Source organism: Oryzias latipes, chromosome 1, assembly GCF_053564925.1.
Source record: "Oryzias latipes strain Hd-rR chromosome 1, Olatipes_Hd-rR_3.1".
Classification (NCBI taxonomy): domain Eukaryota; kingdom Metazoa; phylum Chordata; class Actinopteri; order Beloniformes; family Adrianichthyidae; genus Oryzias; species Oryzias latipes.
This window is the reverse complement of record NC_136237.1, coordinates 38,298,390-38,319,011: the sequence shown is the minus strand read 5'-3', so window position 1 is coordinate 38,319,011 and position 20,622 is coordinate 38,298,390. Positions and strand designations below refer to the sequence as shown.

Genomic DNA, 20,622 nt, shown 5'->3' with positions numbered 1-20,622 from the left:
CTCTAATGCACATTTGAAATGATCTCGCATATCTCTTACGCTGCGTGCCAAATTTGGCCCGCAGGCAGGAGTTTGTCACATGTGCCTTAGGTCCTGTGGTCATCCCATAATAATTTTAAAACTTGAATTTAAATTATATTTATTAGAGCCCTCGGGACAGATTTTGGCCCCGTTCATTTTTTGATGGTCTTGCTCGGCGTAATGTCATCCGTTTTAAGGGGGGGTCATTCTCCATCCCCAAAATTCATGTTCACCGGGTACTAAGTGTGTGCCGATTGTAGTGTGTGGTGGAGTAGAAAATTGTTCAGAAAATGTCCAGTAGGAAAGAAGAATTGCAAAAACAGTTATGATCTCCATAATGAAAGATTTTCCCGTAGTGGTTCGCCCCAATCACCCCACCCCTGATTGTCAATGGTGGTGACCTAATGGTGAGTAGATCATCCACCACATGTTCTAATATGGATAAATGGACATCAAATAAGAAGAATCAGCTGAGGGATTTCAGAAGTTAAAATCTCCTCATAACTGATCTTAATGTGAGCAAAGTGAGGAAAACCAAAAGCAGAGCTCAAACTAAAGATGTGTTTAGGACCTGTTTGTCTTTCACAGTGTAAACACACAGGAGCAGGAGGAGAAAGATCAATCCCAAAGTATTAAATCTTCTGCAAATTTCCTTTGTGTGCCAGCTGCTACTGTCGTGTCAGTGACGATTCGTTATGTCAAAATGCAATAATGCCAGCAGGAACGACAGCCTGCCTGCTAGCTAGACCAGTAACTGTTACATTTGTGAAGTCGGCACAAATGCAAAATTTCAAATGTTTCATTGGAAGATCTAGACAACACAAATCCCATTTTGAATGACTGTTATCCAAAAGCAGGATGAACATCACAGCCTTAAAATGTGAATATTAAAGCTAATAAGCACAAATGAAACCGCAGGACAAAGCAGTGTGGAAGATTGTGGAACAGCAGTCGATAAGGAAACATTGTGGACTGCTAAATAATGTGAGTTTTTGTGCACCCCTCTATTTTTACAGCTTTTTTTCAGGTTGTTGTCAAACCAACTAACCCCCTGAAACAGAGGTGTTAAATCTGTGTTTTTACTTAAAGCTTAAATAACAAACAGGCATTGAACAAAAACACGGAATCTGCTTTCCAAACGGAAGAAGGAAGTTGGTTCCACAAGAAAAAGTCAAATCTCTGATGGCTCCAGTTCTGTTTTTGCGAATACCTGCAACAACTGTTAACCCTGCGGACTGAGCTCAAAGTCCTATATTGAAAAATGTGGAATGTCTTTGAGATGTCATTTTGGGGATTTACATGTGTTGATAAAAAAAGGTTTGTTTGGGTCTTAACAGCCAGATGAATAAAGCTGTAGCTCTCATCAGATATCAGGTTGCAGCCTTTTGGATTTGTAGATATTTTTCCATGATGTCCTATCTCCTAAAAAAAAAAATGCTAATTTACGAAACACCGTCCAAGCTGGCTTGGAAGCAGTCTTGTTTTGATATTGTAGCTATTTTTTGGTGATTTTGGCCCTTTTTTTTCAAATAAACATCTGTTTTGATGACCTTCAGCATCACAGTTGTTTCTACATTTGAGCTGCTGACAGAGCTTTCCAAAACCCAAATTACAACAAGAACCAGGCCCTGAAATCCTGACAAACTGAAGACAAGATGTTGTGGATTTAGAGCAGGAGAAAAACAGATGAAAAAAAAGAGAGGAATGTGGGAAATCTCTGCCAAGCTTGGACTGATGACTAGAACATGGTAGGGATGTCTGCAGTGCAAAAATCATGTGATTCTTTCCGCAGAGGAAAAATTTGATCATTGATGCCTCGCTGTTAATGAGCGATACTAAACCTGCAGAGAAAGAATGCAGACTCGCAGTAAAAGTTCCAGATGAGTGTCTAAATTCCACAGAAACAAACCAGGATCTTAAAGACCCACTCCAACATCTTTAACATCTTTTTCTGATGATGGGGGACATTTATAAAGAAAAACAAGCTTAAAATTGCATTTCTGAGTATTTCTTTATTTAAATTGTTGTAAATCAGGAGCAGACAAAAAAATGCAGTGGGAAATGATTGTATTTGTAATGTATTTGTGATTCTGATGCATCCACTTGCACACAAATAGACCCGTGAACGCCTTTGTTTTCCTCATCTGAGCTGGAATCTGGATCAAAACCTGTACGGCTGGATAGCTACCATATTGTTGTACCGATAATGTTAGGTTGGGGTTGTGAGGGGCTGTAAACTGGGTGGGGGGGGTAATAGAAGAGCTCTCAGTTAGGGGTGATGGGAAAGGGGGGCGAGGTTGCTCTGTGCTAATATTCTAACTAAGAGGTAAATTTCTGATGTACTCTTGCAAAAACTATGTCCTAATTTTTCGGGGGCTAAAAATTGGCACAGTCATAATTAAAAGACCACAAGGAACTTTTTAAAATTTGATCAAAAGAAGACTGGAGTGGCTCTTCAAAATGTCCATCCATCCAAAAATTGCATCTGGCATCATTTGTTCAGTTTTTACAAAATTAAAACCATCTCTAAGGAATCTCTCATTAAATTTAATTTAGTTCAATTTTATTTATATGGCCCAATACAACAATAGTCGTCTCAATGGGCTTCGTACGTTAATTGTATAAGAACATGAAATCAGTCATAAAATTCAAGAGCTGCCCTCAGAACGCATAAGTTTGGTTCAAACACATCTTAAGAGAAAATTTAAAGAAGTTAGAGATCTGCACACTGCAACGGGGAGCAAAAAGGAGAACCAGCCAGTGAAGAGGACGTGCAGACACATGCTGTCCATGTTTAATTGCATTGTAGACAGAGTGGTTGCATGTGTGCTTTTGTTTGTGCCAGCGTACAGTATGTGAGGGGGTGAGTGGCTGTTGGTGGGTTGGCAGGAAGAGACGGGGGAACACATATGGCCTGAACAGTCAGGGATGGCGCTCAGGACTCCCACATGACACGGCAGATAAAAATAAAGAAGGGAGAAAAGAGAGACGACTGGTTTCTGATGGGGTTACTGAGGATGTGGATACCCACTGTCCTTGCTTTTCCATTTTTTGGTCTCCATCAGACATTTGCAACATGAACGTTGGCCACAAAATGTAGAAATGGGATGGATCTCACTAGATCCCGAAACCCTTGTGCTATCTTAGATGACCCCACCCTTACATTGACGTGTTCTCCCTACCATGACAAAGGTGGATAAAAGTGGAAAGATGTCATGTAATCCATGGACACCAGTGAAGATCACAAATCATTGAAGAAAAAAGGTTCAGAGCACTGTCTAGTGGGTCTAGATGACCCAACTCCCAATGTGCCTAGGATAGCTCAAGGGTTAAGCTGCTATCTGGGAGCTAGATGTACCGGTAAGCTGAAAACCTTGATGGGTTTTAGATGCCTGCTCAGCACATCCCACAGATTTGTTAATTTGGAAGTCAAGCTTAAACCTCTTAAACATTTTTTGTATTTGCTTTGCTTTGTTGTATACTGGACTGACATGAAAAAGTCATTTCTTTGACAAGTGTGCACTCTGTCTGGATGGATTAACAGTTACCCAGAATGGAGTCAACGTGCATTTGAAACTGGATGTACATGAGAACTCTCAATGGTCCCAAAGGACATACTTCCAGCTCAAATGAAATGAAGTCAATTCAATCGCCATTTTTTGGCCATGTAGACACCGCCATGTTGGAACCAGATGTCGCCAGTAGGTAGTGATTGGTCCAAAATCAGTCAATCAAACGTCTTGAATGTTGGAAATGGGGGCCAGCAGGCACCAAATCCTTTTTTGTTTACCAGAAAAATACTTATATTGCAGAAATGTACACACACATTTGCCTTGTAAAGAAAAACTTGTGCAAGATCTTTTGTTTTTATTGCGTTATTGAAATGAACAGAAATGTTTTTAAAAAAGGAGGAAAAAAAGAGAATACTATTGTAAAGGTTTTCTTGAAACAGTGCTCTTCGGTTCTTTCTTCTTTCCTGGAGACTGAAAGATAAAATATAAATAAAGTAGTGCTGAATCAATTCTTTCAGACCTCGAAAAGACTGGGTTTGCTGGTATCTTGCATTGCATCAGGTGAGAAAAAGTTGTCAGGTGCAAAGATGATTTATGAAGCTTAACCCTTGAACTGCCCACTCAGCCAAACGGTTGGGCCGATGTCTTTTAAAAAGTTCTATTGTGTGAATAATTCACCCAAAGCAATAAGCCAAAGAAATGCTTTTCATTGATTTTTGTTTTTCTTGGTGGGTAGTTAAAGGGCTAAAATGAGAATCTGATTTTCTCTGATTCTATAGTATGATCTTGAAGTGTGGTGATTCACTTCTTTGGAAGTTCTTAAAGCAATCAGCAGAGTTAAAGAATAATGACTTATTTCTTAGGAAGAAACCCCTATTTGTCATTAATTGATGAAGCACCAAAACTTGTCAGAATCATGAGCTATTCCTTAAGCCAGTGTTTTTCAACCAGTGTGCCGCGGCACATTAGTGTGCCGTGGGAGATGGTCAAGTGTGCCGTGAGAAATTGCCCTCATTGTCTGATCTAAAAACATTCACCTTCTCCAGGATATCAGCTCTGTGTTCATCCAAACAGGCCCTGCTGAAACACTGAGAAGTTAGAAATATGAAAGATCATAAAATACTTTTTTCTTTGCGTTTATTTGATTCTATTAAAGACATTTTGATAAGAATGACGGAACCGCGATTTAGCCGCAGCTTCAACTGTTTTGGGAAAAGTTCCGCCCCTTTAACTGTCTCCACCAATCATTCTTGGAGGCTCAATCACACATCATCAGTCTGACCAATCAGAAGTGGTTAAAGTCTTCACTTCCTTGTTCTGATTTAGCTAGTAAAGTCTCTCAGTTCCAACAAAAATACCAGCTAAAGCTCGTCTTTAGCGGTGTAGCTTTCCACAGAATCCGGTGTCAGACCGTGAAACAAGTGAACAAAGCAATGAAGCTCCGAGACGCGAGTCTGTCTGGCGTTCGGCGGCTGTTTGCACTACATCTCCCATGATGCACTGGGTTAAAGTGACAGCGTCTCAGCGCACAATGAGTCGTCATGTGAGATTGTGGAGGGGCTGTAGATCAATACAGACTATGAGTTTCTCCTTTTTTTAAAAATATTTGGATGCTGGTGTGCCGCGGGATTTTTGTCAAGCTTAAAGTGTGCCGTGGCTCAAAAACGGTTGAAAAACACTGCCTTAAGCAACGTGAAACGCCTGAGTCACTGCTGACTCACTTTACACGAGGAGTAGACAAAATGACTAACTAGTAATGGAGTCATTAGTGATGACTTCTTATCCGAATTATTAGGAATTAACCTATAAAAAGTGTTTCTAATAAAAATGATCTTCATCAGTAATCTGTTCTGTTGAAAATCCTTATATATTTATTTTGTAACTAAGGGTATTTTTTTGTTTTTCTTTTAGATGTATTTTTCATTTATTTTAACAAATCTTTTACTTGTATCAGTTTGAGTATCTTTTAGTTTGTCTTGGTCTGTTGTATATGTATTGTTTATGTAGCCATCACCCATTTTAACGGTGTGGCACTTTGGTAAACTGGTGATTTAACTGAAACTCTTTGTCTCATTATTCCTCTTTTACATTTACTTTTTTCTTCTTTTCTCAAATTTTCCTCCGATTTCATTCAAATGGTTTTAGTTAATGTGGGGTTCACATGAGCAGCACTTGAATGATATCAAAGGGAAGTTATGACACTTAAAAGGGCGCGTAAAATATGTCTATTGAAAATTTAAGCAGTGCCTGAATTCCCACCTTAATTCCTAAATGCTAAAAAAACTATATAGTGTGCAGTGCCCTGGATTTTAAAAGCAATTCAGACGCCATGCTCACTACTTTTTTTTTACATAATGAAGATGATGTCATTTATTTCACAAAGTTAAAATCTAATTGACATGAGCTTTTCTCGACGATCATTAATTAATCCACTGTCTTCTAAAGATAAAAACATTGATGGTTTATTAAAAAAATACGTTTGAATATTTTTTTTGGGGCAAAAATTGTTTAGATGCAATGCATTGTGGTCTATATTGTTTTTTGCAGAGACTTCTGGGAAATTTCTAGGGCACTTAATTTGGCAATTATAGATTCAGACAGCACCACAAACTGGCGAACGCACTTAACAGTGCACTATATAGTGAGTAGTGAAGGAATATGGACACAACCTAAGAGTTCATAAATTGCCAGATATGTGTATCTTTTACATTTTTAACCCAATGTGACTCTCAGAAACCGGCAGGGATTCTCCAGTTGTTTTCCATTAGTCAAAAACATGTCACATGTGAGACAATTTTGTAAATACCTAATAAATTTAAGCTATAAATTCTGACAGTTCTTCATAACAACCATGCAACTTAAAGGGCAGCACGAGTATCAACACTGTCTATAAGATAAATTTGAGCATCACATTTTGATAGAATTTAATGTAACATTCAACCCATTCTGATTCAGTGGAAGTGAAAAGTGCTGCTTTGTTACAGTTTTTTCTTCCAATTTCATACGATAACTAAAAGTAATTTTAAGTGTTTCTTTTTGTTTTTATGTAAATGTTCTTGTGCGTTTCACAGGCCGATGGAAGAACAAGAGATGTAGAAATCACTCACACTATAATCTGCTTTAAACTGCGAAATCAAAACAAATGTGGACAGTTTCTGATATTTTGGAGAAAAAGGAAATGAGTTCTTCTATGTTCATAAAATACATAAAATATTTAAGGATGACAAAAACTTTTTAGTAAAAAGTGTCATGAGAAAATGTTTGTTTTTTGTTGTTGTTGACGAAGTTCAAGTTTAAAGACTAAAGTGAAAGCTCAGCAGAACTAGAATTGGTCAACAGAACATTACAGACCCACTCTGATCCTCTTTTGATAGGTTGTAAAAGCGTTTCCAGTTGTCTTTATTATTATTATTATTATTAAAACTTAATGGCACTTTTAGCCAAAGGGGGAAGAAAACAGTGGTTTTTGTCAATACATAGTTTCTGCGGAGTGCCAGTAGTTTATTAGAAATTTACCTTTGAGATGTGTGTGGGACTGTTGGCCGGAGCAATGCCGCCCCCGTTCCTCTCCCCGTTGCTGAGAGCTCTCTGTTTACATGCTGTCCAGCTACCTCAGTTTCTCACACCCCCAACCTAACATTGCTTTGCAGTTTTAAGCTTAATAAATGTCCTCCATCATGAAAAAACTGCCATAAAAACATGTTAAAAACACCCAAAAAACAACTTTTATCAGAATTATACATTTTGACAGAATAGCTTCACTGATCTGATTTTGTCATTATGTAAAGTTTTGATGTTTTCAGTGGAAAAAAGTTTTATATGTAAATCGTGTGGAGGCTTAATAAATAAGAAAAACAAAAAAACCTCCCCTAAATAAAAAATAGTTGAAATTTTGGTTAAAACTTTTATTCTTGGTTATCTTATCCCAACATAACTAAATCTGTTATCACTTGATAAGGACATCTACTATCTTGTTATCTTGATTGAAGAAAACTTGAGATAACTTGATAATAGGTTGTTATCACGAGAAAACTGACTAAATATAGCTTTTTGTGCTCAAAAATTGCATTTGTTATCTTGTGATCGAGAAATCTGTCTCGTTGTGACGTTATCTCGTGAAAGTAGATGTGTTATCATGGCAAAACGGGCAAACAAAAGTAAGGTAGGCCCTTTGTGGCCTCCGTACAATCTGCAACTATTGAAGAAACAAATTAATTCAAGAGAAAAACAATGTTACTTTGATTGGTTTAACAAGAACAAAAGCTGGAGTAATATTTGGTCTCAGAGTTAGCCCTCGAGGATGGGATTCTTGTTTTTTTTTTGTTTGTTTTATGTAAAAATGTGATTGGGAAAAAAGCACTATATTTTCTGTATGTTTTCTTTGTACCACCAGGGTTATTTTTCAGTAATAAAAGAACTATTTTGGCGTCTGTCCGCAGTGGATTTTTTTCTAACTCTTTGTGTGTCCCTCCCCCGTTGTGATCTTCGGACCCTCGGTGAAGGCAGAGCCGGGAGTTCGGAGGCGGAGACGACCGCTCCTCTCCTGGATTCTCCCGCGGACTCCACTCCCGGTTTTCCGGGCGTCCATCGGCTCTTCGCAGCCTCTAGCTGGTTTTTACTCAACTCTGTCCTGATATCACTCCGCTCGCATGGTGGGGAAGCGGACCTGATTATTGTGATGGTGGCAGGAGGCAGTGACTACAGACTTCCGCCACTGCTTCTCGCCCCCTTGTTTTGTGCCATCGGGGCTTTTCAGTAGTCGCCTCTGGGCCGGACAACCGCGGGCGCTTGTTTTTGTTTTGGTGGAGGGAAAAAAGAAAACAAAAACAAACAAACAAAAAAAAACTCCGCAACATCTTCGCCGGCGCTGATTTCAAGGCTAAACCGAGTGAGATGCAAGTTCACTGGGAAACTCCGGAGCCTGTTCGGTTGCGGCAGCAAAACTTTTTCTCAGCGGAGCAGCCGTGAAGGAAGCGGGGAGCGGGCTGCTCCTCTGCGGGACGGCTGGTGGGGCTCAGCGGCTGACAGTCCGCGGACGTTTGCTCGCTTTTTTCCCGTGGAGTTGTTGTTGTTGTTCGCAGCGTGGCAGCCGCTCGTGGTGTTTGGGTCAGCCCGGCGGTTTTTATTTGATTTCCAACACAAGAGGAGGAGGAAGAAGAAGAAAAAGAAGCTCAGCGGACCATTCAAACCTGCCCGGCGGTTCTCTGCTCCTTCCTCCCCGTGCCTTCCGTGTGGGTTGGCCGGCTGCGCGGGGACCTTTCGCCGCGGAGAGGTGGCCGGAGGAGGCGGCGGCGGCGTGCTTAATAACTGGGAGAAAAGTTCCTCCAAAATAGCAGCCACTCGGCGCGGTGATGGGGGACTTCGCCTCCCCCGCTGCCGGACCCAACGGTGGTCTCTGCATCAACAGCGGCATGAACCCGGGCAGCGGGAGCGTGGTGGGCGCCGGGGCGGTGGGCATACCTAAGCACAGCACGGTGGTGGAGCGGCTGCGGCAGCGGATCGAGGGCTGCCGGAGGCACCACGTCAGCTGCGAGAACCGGTACCAGCAGGCGCACGCCGAGCAGCTGGAGATCGAGCGGAGGGAGACGGTCAGCCTGTTCCAGCGGACTCTGGAGCAGAGAGCCAAGAAGTCCGGCGGCGGCGGCGGCGGCGGCGGAAGCAAGCCCAGCAAACAGCCGGAGCCGGACTCCGCGACCTCCACGGAGCAGAGGAATAACACGCTGATCGCGGTAAGTCTGTGTTTCCTGAAGCTGCACTTTGTTCACCAAACTTGTTGACACGCTCAGCAAAGCGCCTTTTTGTACTTTTTCTTTAAAAACCGGACCAACTAGTGCTTTTGTTGACAAAGCAGCTGCGCTCGTCGCTTGGGGGACAGCCGGCTGCTGGAGCTTCAATCCCGGGAAAGGACCAGCCTTGACAGCAGCTGATTTTTTTTTAACCTTTTACCCCCTTTTTTAATGCAACATCAGTGCTTTTCTCCTCACAAAAAAAACAAAAGAAAACACAAAAACCCTGGGAGTTCTTTTATTTTGGAAAGTTTGCTGTCAGATGCAGCAGCATCCTGCAGCATGGCTCCTCTTTCTGCACCAGAACAACTTCTCCTTTTTGTTGTTTGTATTTTTTTTATTAAAGATGTTGCAACACTGCTTCCTTGCTGTGAGCTGCAGCGGATTTTGTGCTCCACACAACAGGCTGTCAGTGCCCACAGAGTTGATCACAACCTCTTCCTCGCTGACAGTAACCTCCCATCAGACTTCTCCAGTTGATGAGCATGCATGTCCTTCTTTCAAATAACTAATGGGATGATCACATGCTTTGTAGAATTAATGGATATTATTATGATTATATTTGCCAAAGAAAGTAGACCCTTTCAGAGTTTATAAGGGAAACATTTCTTTCTCCTGCAAACTGCTGGAGTGATTTCCTGTTGGTAGGGGGCAGTGGTTACATATGGAGGAGAGGGAAAGCTGTGAGAACCACAGTCTGCCACAGATCAGATTCTGAAAGATCAGGTTTTTTTGTTTTGTTTCCAGTTTGGCTGGAGCTGGTGGCGTGTTTCGCAGCTGCAGCGTCCTCTCCTCACGCCACCTTCACCTCGGGGCGAGCTCTGCTTTCCTCTTTATTGTCATGGCTGAAAAGGAGAAGTCATGTTGGGAACGTCTTGTCGCCTCTTTTGTTGCCGTCGCGAGCCCAGAACCTCCCCATCATGACAATCCCACCTTTAGCGGTACATTTAGACCTGCTCCAGCCTAAAAGAGCGGCGGCACTGTGTGTGTTTTTTTTGTTGTTTTTTTTATAGTGCAGGAGCTCCCAGTGGCCCTTGTGGACATTAATCCGAACCGCCCATTAGATGGCCGGCAGCAAATACTCCAAGAATGGGGGGATTACGGCTTAAAGACACAGTGGCATCCCTTCGCTCTCGTCCCCGCCTGTTCCTTTCCCAGTCACCGATGGCGACAGCTTGTACGCAAACACGGCATTCAATAGTAGCCCAGACGCACAGAGCTGCCTGTTTGTAGCCCTTTTGTTGGTGCGTTGTAAGTTCTTGGCGGTGTAGGCATGGATTGTGATGGGGGGGATGAAAGGAAGGAGAGCTCTGCAGTCCTTCTCCCTTGGTTTTCCTTCAGAGCTGCAGCTAGATGGCTGTATGTAGTCACTTCAGACGCAGGCGCTCTGGGAAAGCCAAGCACGCCGTTGATGTGCCTCACAGACGAACACACACACACACACAAAAAATTCCCAGGGGCGAGTGTTGTGGAGGGTCTGTGTTACAGTCTGTCCTTTCAAGTGAGCTGCGAGGAGAAGAATACCTGCGCAGGAGCACAGATAGTTGTGTCATGGTTAGATCGGTAAAGTGTAGACTAAAATCCCTCGAACTGATGAAGTTCTGGTAGGCTTGATAATGCTGATCAGTGTTTTTCTCAAACTGGATGAAAGTCAGAACCTTTAGGAAATTGTTTAAAAAAAAACTCTGGGGGGTTTCTTATTTTGCCGTGTGCATCCCCGCACAATGCGCTTCGGCCTGATAGTTCTCAGACACGCCCGCATCAGGGAGGAGACAAGCCTGTAATTATGGAAAGTTTTTGTTTATGGGCTAAGTATTAGTGACACTACAGAGGAAGCCTCTGCGTGTTTCCCACCGTGCCTCAAAACGGCACAGCTTCTGACCAGAACCACAGGTGAACGCAGGGTAGGATGCAGTTCTTCCGGTGCAACAACACAAATTAAGAAAAATCTGCACCTTTTGTGAGCAGTTTCAAACTTTTGTAATGTGAGAAAAATGCTTCCACTTTTTCTGATGAACTCCTTTAACTTACCGTAAACTTTTATCAGGAGTGTCCTTCTATAGACTTGACTGCTCAGCAAGCAGCAGCTGTAGAGGATCATGAAGGCAATGAAAGGGTTTCAACACCGACCTTTGCTGCTTCTTGAAGTGAGCACGCTTTTTCCCGCAACTTTTTCAGAAATCCCAGTTAGCATCTCATGATAAACCGCTTCAAAAGTCAAGCTATGCCACATGCACCCGAACAGGGGTCGACCTGTAGGGGTACAGCGGGTTTTGGTATTCTCTAGGCCCGAAATGGGTGCGGGGCCTCTTGATGGTCGCGCCCACCTTAAAGCTATGTTCACACCACCCTCGGCATGTGCGTTCCAATGAAAAGTCTATGTAAACCGGCGTATATGTGCGTTTATGTCTTCCGCGTTCAAAACTCTCACATTCACGCATTGCTACGCAGGTTTTTACGACTCTTTTTGGGTTCCACTTACAAAACGTGCATCTATTGAACACGCATTTTAAACCAGGTTGAACTTTGACCTGTCAGTGAAATTGGTTTTGGTCGTGACCCGTGGATGGCCCTCCATTTATTTTACGGATCCGCCAACCGTTTGAAAATTGTTCACGGAGGCTGGACCCTTCTGACGCCGAGTCTGTCAGGTATCGGAATGAAGCTGTGAAAGAAAAAGCCTGGAGTGAGATTTCGTGAGCAACCCTTCAACATTTCACTCCAAGCCTGCAAAATGCGCTAGTAAACAGTAGAAAAAGAAGAAGGAGCTCCTCCCTGCTCGTCTAGTGGAAACACCGTGAGCCGAAAACGTTCGTCACATGACCGGTGTGAAGCTTGCGGGACATACCGTTGTCATGCATGTGGTAAGTGTCTCCTGCCGGTTTCCAATGCTGGTGATGCTGTTGTACCGTTAATGGTAAATGGCGCTTCACCGTCCCATTCACCCATTCAAACACTGGTGGCACACACTTATGCTAACAGCACCAACAAGCCCCAGGCTTTTTGGGGAGGAGGGTGAATAAATGAAAGGGGATATGACGTTCCTGCATCTCACCTACTTCCCCTTTTACGTGTTGTTGAGTGTTCACCACAACCTGTCGCTAGCAACGTACCCATAAAAAAAGGTGCAGCAACCTGTTGCTTCAAACCAAGTGATCCTAAAATGTTGTGCAGATCAGCCGTGTGCCTCGTACAGGTTAGTCCGTATCCACCCGTAAGGGCAGTTGTGACTAAGGCGGTAAATTCAGTCCTGTTTTTAAAGGACACTTTAAGGTTTTTTTTGTGTCAGTCATCAACCTGAATATTTAGAAATTGTGAGTATTTTTTGTTTGTTTTAAAGACACATATAATTGGTAGTTGTTGGGTCACATGCTGCATTGTTTATATTTTTTTACACTTCCTCTCATGCAGGTTTAATTACAGTTTTTCCAACGAAGATCTTTTCACCTTCTAACTTGCAGAAAAACAGCCCAAACTGTTTAATCCGAGTCCAGTCATTAGAACACCTAAACTATATTTGACTTCATGGTTATTTTGATGTCTGCTTGTTTTAAATCACTTTTGGCTTGTTCGTGTAGCTGTTTATCAACGTTCCGGCTGACTTTGTCCTTAAAAACCCTCAGGCCAAATCATTAGCCTCCTACCACCGTGCCCAACAGTTGGTTCAAAGTTGGTGCGCCAAAGGGTCTTTTAGGGAGTGAAAAGGCTTAATTGGATTAACTCCTGTAAAAATAATGCATATTTAATGAAGATGGGATCCGTTTTGCTGTGAACTTTTCCTGTGAAGATGCTGACTGAGGCCTGTAGAGTCTGAGAAGTAACTTGCTACCTCTGAGCACTCACTCAATTGGCCTCTTCTGTGATGATCGCTGTTTTAAATAGTCTCCCTTGGGAAAAATGTATCTCGCTAATGACTCTTAAATTGTTTGGAAATGGCCTCATAACCCACCTCGGCTGGACAGGCATCAAAAACTGCTCCTGTGAATTTATTGCCGTTTCCACTCTTGGCATTGTGTTAACGCACACCCTCATGCAAACTGCCAAAACTGCCTTCATGGAGGGGGCTTTCACTTTTCTTGGCAGCACCTGGTTGATGCTTGACCTCCAAACTCCTCTGGATGCAAGTGTCTCATTTTCTGCATACACTGTTGAGGACAGGCGCCACCAGCTTGAGGAAAACACACTAACCCTCTCTTTTAGGAGGACAAACCGTCTTTCATCGCTTGTGTTTCCTGTGGGGGGTGGAGGGGGGGGGGGGTTGTAACATTGAATGGAAAAACAGGGAAGCAAACATACATTGGAGACGGACAAAAGAGCCGAAATAAGACAATTACATCAGGCACCAGTGCAGATCTCTACAATGACTGCAAGTGAATCACAACATGTGTGCTCCTGCTGCAAAAAAGTCAAAATTACCGTCTTTCTCTGGGGTTTTCAAGAGTATCATTTTCAGATGATTCCCATACACTCCAAGAAATTAGCTTCAACCCTTTTAAAGGACACCTGTGATTGTGTTTCTTTGTGTTCACCCATCTCTGTGGGTGCTTTTGATGTCTTATTTGTACGTTTTCTTATCCACTAGAAGAAGCTTCCACAGTGGTTAGTGTAGTCCAGTGGTGCCCCTACCACCGGCCAGGCCGAGAGATAAAAAAACAGAAAAAACCCAACATTTTTCCCCGTTTTTATTAATATTCGGATTCCGAAGGAATTGCTGGATTCTCACCACCAGATCTGACTCATTCTTGACGATCGTCAAGTCGCTCGATCAAAAACAAATCCGCTACTTTCTTAAAGCGGCTGTTCCAACTTTTAAACTGAAACTCCCAAACTAGCAAAGCTAATAAAAAACAAACAAATCTGGACGTCTTTTGGCGGAAGAGAGTCTTCGAGGAAACGGAAGAAGAGCCTTCGACTTCAAAATAAAAGAGATCTGCATTTAACAGACAAAAACCAGGAGTCTTTACTCTAAATATGTATTTATTGAGATGATTGTTACCACACACCATGATAATAATGCAGAATATTCAGATACCAGCTGTCTAATGTTACCAGGATGCTGCTAATAAAGTTGCTCAAACGTTGGATTCACGTTTAAGATTGGATTCAGGAAACACCAGTTTAAGTGACTGTTTGTGACCAGGCTGAAGCTGGTTTTGTGGCATCCACTTTGACTCTTATGGGTTAATATATCATATTTTAATGATTCCTACACAAAATCTAGTGCACAAATAAAATGTATAGCAGCTGCAGATATTTTACAGAAGATGAGGATAAACTTTACCTTCAAAAGTTAAGGGAAGATTTAAAAAAACAAAACAGTTAGGCGCCCACTTTAGCCTCGTTTTGGTCGGTCCATGAAAGTATTGTCTGACATTGAACTGGTCCATGACCTGAAAAGGTCCACATGAGAGTTCGTGTCTTGGTTAGTCTACTTCAAGTGTAAAGGCTCGCTCAAACTATAGTGGGGACCAAAAAAACAAGGATTTATCAAAATCGGAAAGTTCTTTTTCCTCCTTTTTTCTCTTTCGTCCAGCAATCAGAACTGGGATGCTCTCCAGTGTTTAGAAGGTATGAAGGTTTTAGCTTTTCTTTTCCAACAATCAGATGAAGGTTGAATGAATCAACAATTAGTCGGTAGTAGAATTTTTAAAGTTTCTTTCTTGTTTTCTCAAACCACAAGTACAAGCTGTATCAAGACAAGCGTGTACTTATTTTGGATGTCAAACCAAAAACTGCAAGCGGCTTCCAGCTCGTACCCCTGCTAATAGCTCAAACAATTGGATTTGTGTGCTTTTCCAAGTTTAATGCTGATGTGACACAGCCGATCTTTAACCTCAGATATAAAATGCTAAGCGAGTCTGTCTGGTGTAAACCAGCGTCTTGTCGTGATCCTTCTGGAAACAAATGGGCCGTTGCCAGGATCCAACCCGTGACCTTTCAGCTGTGGGCACGTGTCTTCGGCCCAACGGACCTCGATGCCGCTTCAAAGCAGAACTGTGACCAGTGGTTTTGTTTTTTTTTCTTCTGACAAAGCAGCGAGTCACGTTCGATTATCTAAGAGCGAACAAGTTTTCAGCTGCGAGGCTGACATGCTCAGTGAGAGGCTTGTTAGTCGAGTCTCGGGACGCTCTGTCTTCGGCTCTGGCGTCCTCCTCGCTGAGGAATGTCTCGCTCTTGTCCTGTTCAACTCTTGGCAGCGGAGGCCGGAGTGTGGGCGGCTGAGTGTTCATAAAAACCAGGCCTTCCCTCTTCCCTCCCTTCCTCTGCGCTCCTCCCTCTGTTCGACACTTCCTCGCTTTCAGCAGTGGAAAGGCACTAATGCGGCGTGGACGGTCTTCATGGTGGCGGTGGCATTGTTCAAGTCCGCTGGGACCTTTGCCCAGTTTCTATATTTAAACCAGTGAGCTGGCGAGGAGCTGACACTCGCAGTGCAGACACACGCAGCGTGTGACGCCGGCCGACGTCACGCACACGCTGCTTTGGACCCGTCACTGGCATGTTTCACCAGCTTCTTCCGCTTTGTTCAGACTGTGGCTTTCAGGCTTCGTTCTTTAGCTCTTTGACTCCAGTTTGCTCCACATTTTATGCCATTTAAAAAAAATTACAATAACACACAGATGCTGCATGCACACACAAGCTGGATGTTTTTGATTTAGAGGGGGGCTGCGACCGCATTCCCTTCCTCCCACGCTTATTAGCCTGTTTTGAAGGAACAGATCAGATTTTGGCTCAGACCCTTCCTCCGTACCAGTGTGCTTTTCCTTAGAGTCAATTCTGAACGATTATTGTGAGAAATTAAAGACCCCCTTCCATGAAAATTGCGTTTTGGGTGTTTTTAACATGTTGTTCAAGCATTTTTCTCATGATAGAGGACATTAATTATAGAAGCTCAGGCTTAAGCTTTGGCCAAATCATTGTGAATTAGGAGCAGATGAAAAAACGTCATTTTAAAAAGCTTGTAGTTGTTACGTAAAATCTACAATCAGCAGGGGACAAGCTCCCCAATCTGCTCCACTCTGATGCATCCACTCGCAGACAAATGGATCCATGTACGTCTTTGTTTTCCTCGTCTGAGCTGGAATCTGGATCTAAACTGTACGGCTGGATGGCTTCGGCCTTGCCCGCTATTTTTTTTTTGCGCTGATAATGTTAGGCTGGGGGTGTGACGGGCTGTAGGCTTGCGGAAGAAAGTGTAAACAAAGGGATGATGGGAAATGAAGTTCAGCTCACTCCACCCCGACAGTCCCGCCCACAACTCGGAGGCGAATTTCTGGTGAACTGCTGCCGCTCTGCAGAAGCTGTTCTGGAAAAATACACAGTTTTTTTTTAAATTTAAATTTGGGCTCAAAACGGCGTAATCCTGACTGATGAGAACGCTTTTACAACAGATCCAAAGATGGTGGGAGTGGGACTTTAAAGGAAAGCGAAACATCTGGGATACGCATCATAGAGAAACCAAGACCAAGAAAGATTCATTTAAAAAAATATATCGTTATAGATCTTTATCTGGGGTTTTTTCCATTATTTTTTTTATGTGTATTAGGGTTGTGCCGATGGACGATATCATCGTCCATCGTGATGGGTGACTGACATCCCGATGGAGAGACCACCATCGTGATGCCACGCCCCCGCCACGTTGCGCGTCGACATCATAAGCCGCGGTTACATGAATCCAACCGTGTACATGGGCCCAGAAAAATGTTTTCAGAATATAAAAACGTTCACTAAGGTCACAATTTCGGTCGGAATAAATCATTCGCACACGCGCAGTATTCGCACATGCGCAGTTTGAAAACCGGAAGAGGATACAACTTCCGCCGAGCGGCTTTTTTTCCAAACTTTATTGAAGGTAACAATTCAATACAAAACGATAACAGCGCCGAGCGGCTATATGCATTGACATGTCAGCTCGGTAAAATACGAGACGATCTTCTAAACGTGCTTTTAATAATGTTACGGTTATTATGAAACACCTGTTCGCTCATCATTTGAATTTTAATCCGTGTGGTCAGTGCTTTTTCTGAACGTAGCCAGGATTAGCAGTATGCTAACACGGGCTAACAACATTAGCTTTGGGTGGTGCTGCATCCTGTGAATAACATCAGCCTTTATTTAGTCGGGACACGACTGGAAACACAAATCCACGTGATTGATTGAATGTTTTCTAAGGACTGAGCGACATTTCTGCTTTGAAGCTCAAACCGCTGTGTGTGCTGACGATCCGAGCTGTGCTCAGACACACGTTTAGACCCGGTTCTGAGTTTGATAGCTCGTACCCCTAGAGCTGCGGGACGGATCGCAGTCTTAAATCTCCCACACATACCGCTCATGTAACCCCCCCCCCCCTTCCCATCAAACATAAAGCTGTAAATCCGCCCTCCGCCGGTCCACTTCGCTAGTTAAGTGCGGGAGCGGACCACTTCTTTTCTATTTTGCTTGTTACTTTTTCTGTAAAAGTCACTTCCCTCAGTTTATACTGGATCATCGCGGATTAACCATTAGTTGGGAAATAAAAGGAAAAAAGCAAAATAACAAATAGCAGTTATATAAGAACGAAAAATGTAAAAATACCCCCCCCCCGACGATGTCATCGTCCATCCCGATGGTTGACAGCAAACATCGTCAACGGTCAAATTAGGGGACATCGCCCAACCCTAATGTGTATCATTGCTTTTTTATGAAAAGAAATCTCTATCATAGAGCATAAACTCTGCTTTTTCCGCATGTACTCAAATTCTGACATTGCACCCGCTCCGTCAAAGTGCAGTCTTTCACTTTCTCATCTGTTTGATGTCTGACCATGGATAGAACAATGTAGCCAGAGGAGCAAACCACTTCCTTGTTGGTGAAGAAGAAAATGAGTTTTATTTTGGTGTATTTTAATTTGCTGTGTTGTATCCATACTAGGGGGTGCACAGTGGCGTAGTGGGTAGCACTCTCCCCTCACATTTAGAAGACCCTGATTCGAATCCCGGCTGGGACCCTTCTGTGTTGAGTTTGCATGTTCCCCTCAGGCATGTGGAGAACATGCAAACAGGAAACACTATCTTCCTCCCACAGTCCAAAAACATACTGTAAAGCCGGACTTACACTGGTCTGTCTGCAATGCGTCTCCCTTGCATTATATGGTGAGTTCGTCTTACGACCATCAGTTCGTTTACATGGTCTCCGTTGCATCTCCGCTCTACCCCCACTCACCCGTGGCCTCCTGAGCAGTGGTTTGTCCAGCCACTCCAAGTAGATCCTCCAAAAATGTGGCAATCAGGCTCCATGGCCTCTGCTTCCTCACTGAGTCCTTGTAAAATACATGGGTTTTGTGTCATAATGATTTCTTGTACTGCTTTCGCCATGGGGAAATTGGATGCGGCGTTATCCGCTGTTTTGACATGTGTTAATGTGTGGGCACGTCACCTCAAATATAAAAAAAAAAAGTATACATTTTTATTTTGAAAGTGCAACAGACCTGTTTTCTGTTTCTTTGGCTTTGTGCTGTTAAATTGACGTGCCACCAAACAGAGAACAGAACTTCCTGCAGCAGGGCGTGCATCCGACGCAGACATGATGGAGGCGATGTAGAGATTCAGATTGATTAACAAAGTTTTTGTTTCTTGGTGTGACAGACCAGGTGTGAATGCGAGGGTGTCTCCCTGCAACACACTGGCAACCTGTCCGGGGTATATCCTGCAATCGCCCAACAGTAGCTGACTGTATTCGACAACCCAGTGACCATGAAAGGGATCCAGCAGGTTCAGATGATGGTTGGATGAATAGTTTCCACACTAGCTGATTTCTTTAGCAGATCTGGGAAGATCATAGAGACGTGGCTGCTCCACATTTTATGAGCAGGACCTGGTTACAGACATAATGACGCCCGGCCATCATTACCCGGAAAGGGAAATCCTACAAGATTTCAGAGTTGTGGCACATTTTCTTAAAACTTTTTCGGGGTGATAAACGGTTAAGTGTGCAACATGAGCTTAAAAGGAGGCAAACACGGTAATCGTTGTATTCCTTTCAAAGAGGATATTAACAAAAGTGTTCAGATTTGTAAAACTGTTACACGGCTAATGATGTTAGGGTATCATGTTGTTGACCGAAATGTGGGAAGGGGGCGCGAGACTTGAACTTCCGGTTCCGGACTCCCGGTTCTGGCTTCCTTAAAGTCAGGCTGCCGTGTTGTCTGCAACCAGGTCCTCTTGCATTTAAGAAGGCAGAGGTTGTGCGTCTGCCTCTTGAGAAACTTTATGAATCAGTGCCCCACATAAGCAACAGACCCTGATCCTAATACTCACACAAAGGATCACCTCTGAGAAGATCAAGTGTCTTCACATCCTCGGATCTCTTTGTCTAAAAACCTGATGCTTGAAAATGAACATCCGAATCAATAGTGTGTTTATATATGCTCTTGTTTATGAATGGTTTCTGTGTTCCGTTTTAGGTTGAACTGAGAGGTCTTAGAATGAAATGGATTGACTGACTGTGGAACTTCATCCAGTGAGAAGCAGCAGCAAAACTTGATCTGTAACCTTTGTAATCTAACCTTTGCTCGGTTTTGTTTGGGGATGCCCTCTTTGGGAGCCGGTGTTAGCTTTCTGACTTCCATGTACTGTTGGCGCTCGGTGTTTTTTGTACCACATGTTGTTCTTGCACAGTAAACAGGAAACCATCAGAGAGACTTGTATCTTAAGTGGTGTTGTCTTATCTCCGGCTTATGTGCTGCGGCAGTCCTTTTGTTTGCACTCTGTCAGGCGGCGACCGGCTTCCTTCCCTGCATACAGCAGTTGGTGTCATGTGAAGGAAGCATCTGAATGACAGTTTCGTTTTTGCATTATTGATGGTTGGATGGTGGGATGGCATCTTTGTTGCTTCCACCCTCTAGTGCGCGTCCACAAACAGAAACATGGTAAAATATGAATGAGGAGGTTATCAGAGATGCCTGGATGATCCAGCATGAGAGAGCGCGAGCGACATTCCTCAAACACCTGCACATTTATCTGGACTAGAAATGGGATTTTGGAGGCAATTTTTTCCCCTTGCTCAGGCACAATGGGTACATTTTAGTTGGAACGTCTAAAATATTTAGTTCCTTGTAAAAAAACAAAACAATGAAACAATCAAGAAAGAGTCCTAAAACTGACCCTGACTCCCACTGCCTATCAAGTTATAGTAACAGAGAGAAGGGTGTGCATGTCCCAGTGTATGAGTGGTGCCAAGACTTGTTGGCCATTCAACAGTTTGACAGGGAAGTTGATCAAAGTTTCCAGTGAAGAATAAATTGATAGAGATGTGGTTCAGTCTCAAGC

At 43.2% G+C, this 20,622-nt stretch overlaps 1 protein-coding gene across 1 annotated transcript in view; it reads left to right on the top strand.

Annotated features, from left to right (window-relative positions):
* Positions 1–5,430: 5,430 nt before the first annotated feature.
* The window catches only part of maml3 (mastermind-like transcriptional coactivator 3), a 138,775-nt gene continuing 123,583 nt past the window's right edge, over positions 5,431–20,622 (top strand). Inside the window, exon 1 of the mRNA XM_023954746.2 lies at positions 5,431–9,262. Coding sequence (XP_023810514.1) covers positions 8,885–9,262 — 378 coding nt within the window. The 5' untranslated portion in view covers positions 5,431–8,884. The remainder of the gene's footprint in view (positions 9,263–20,622) is intronic.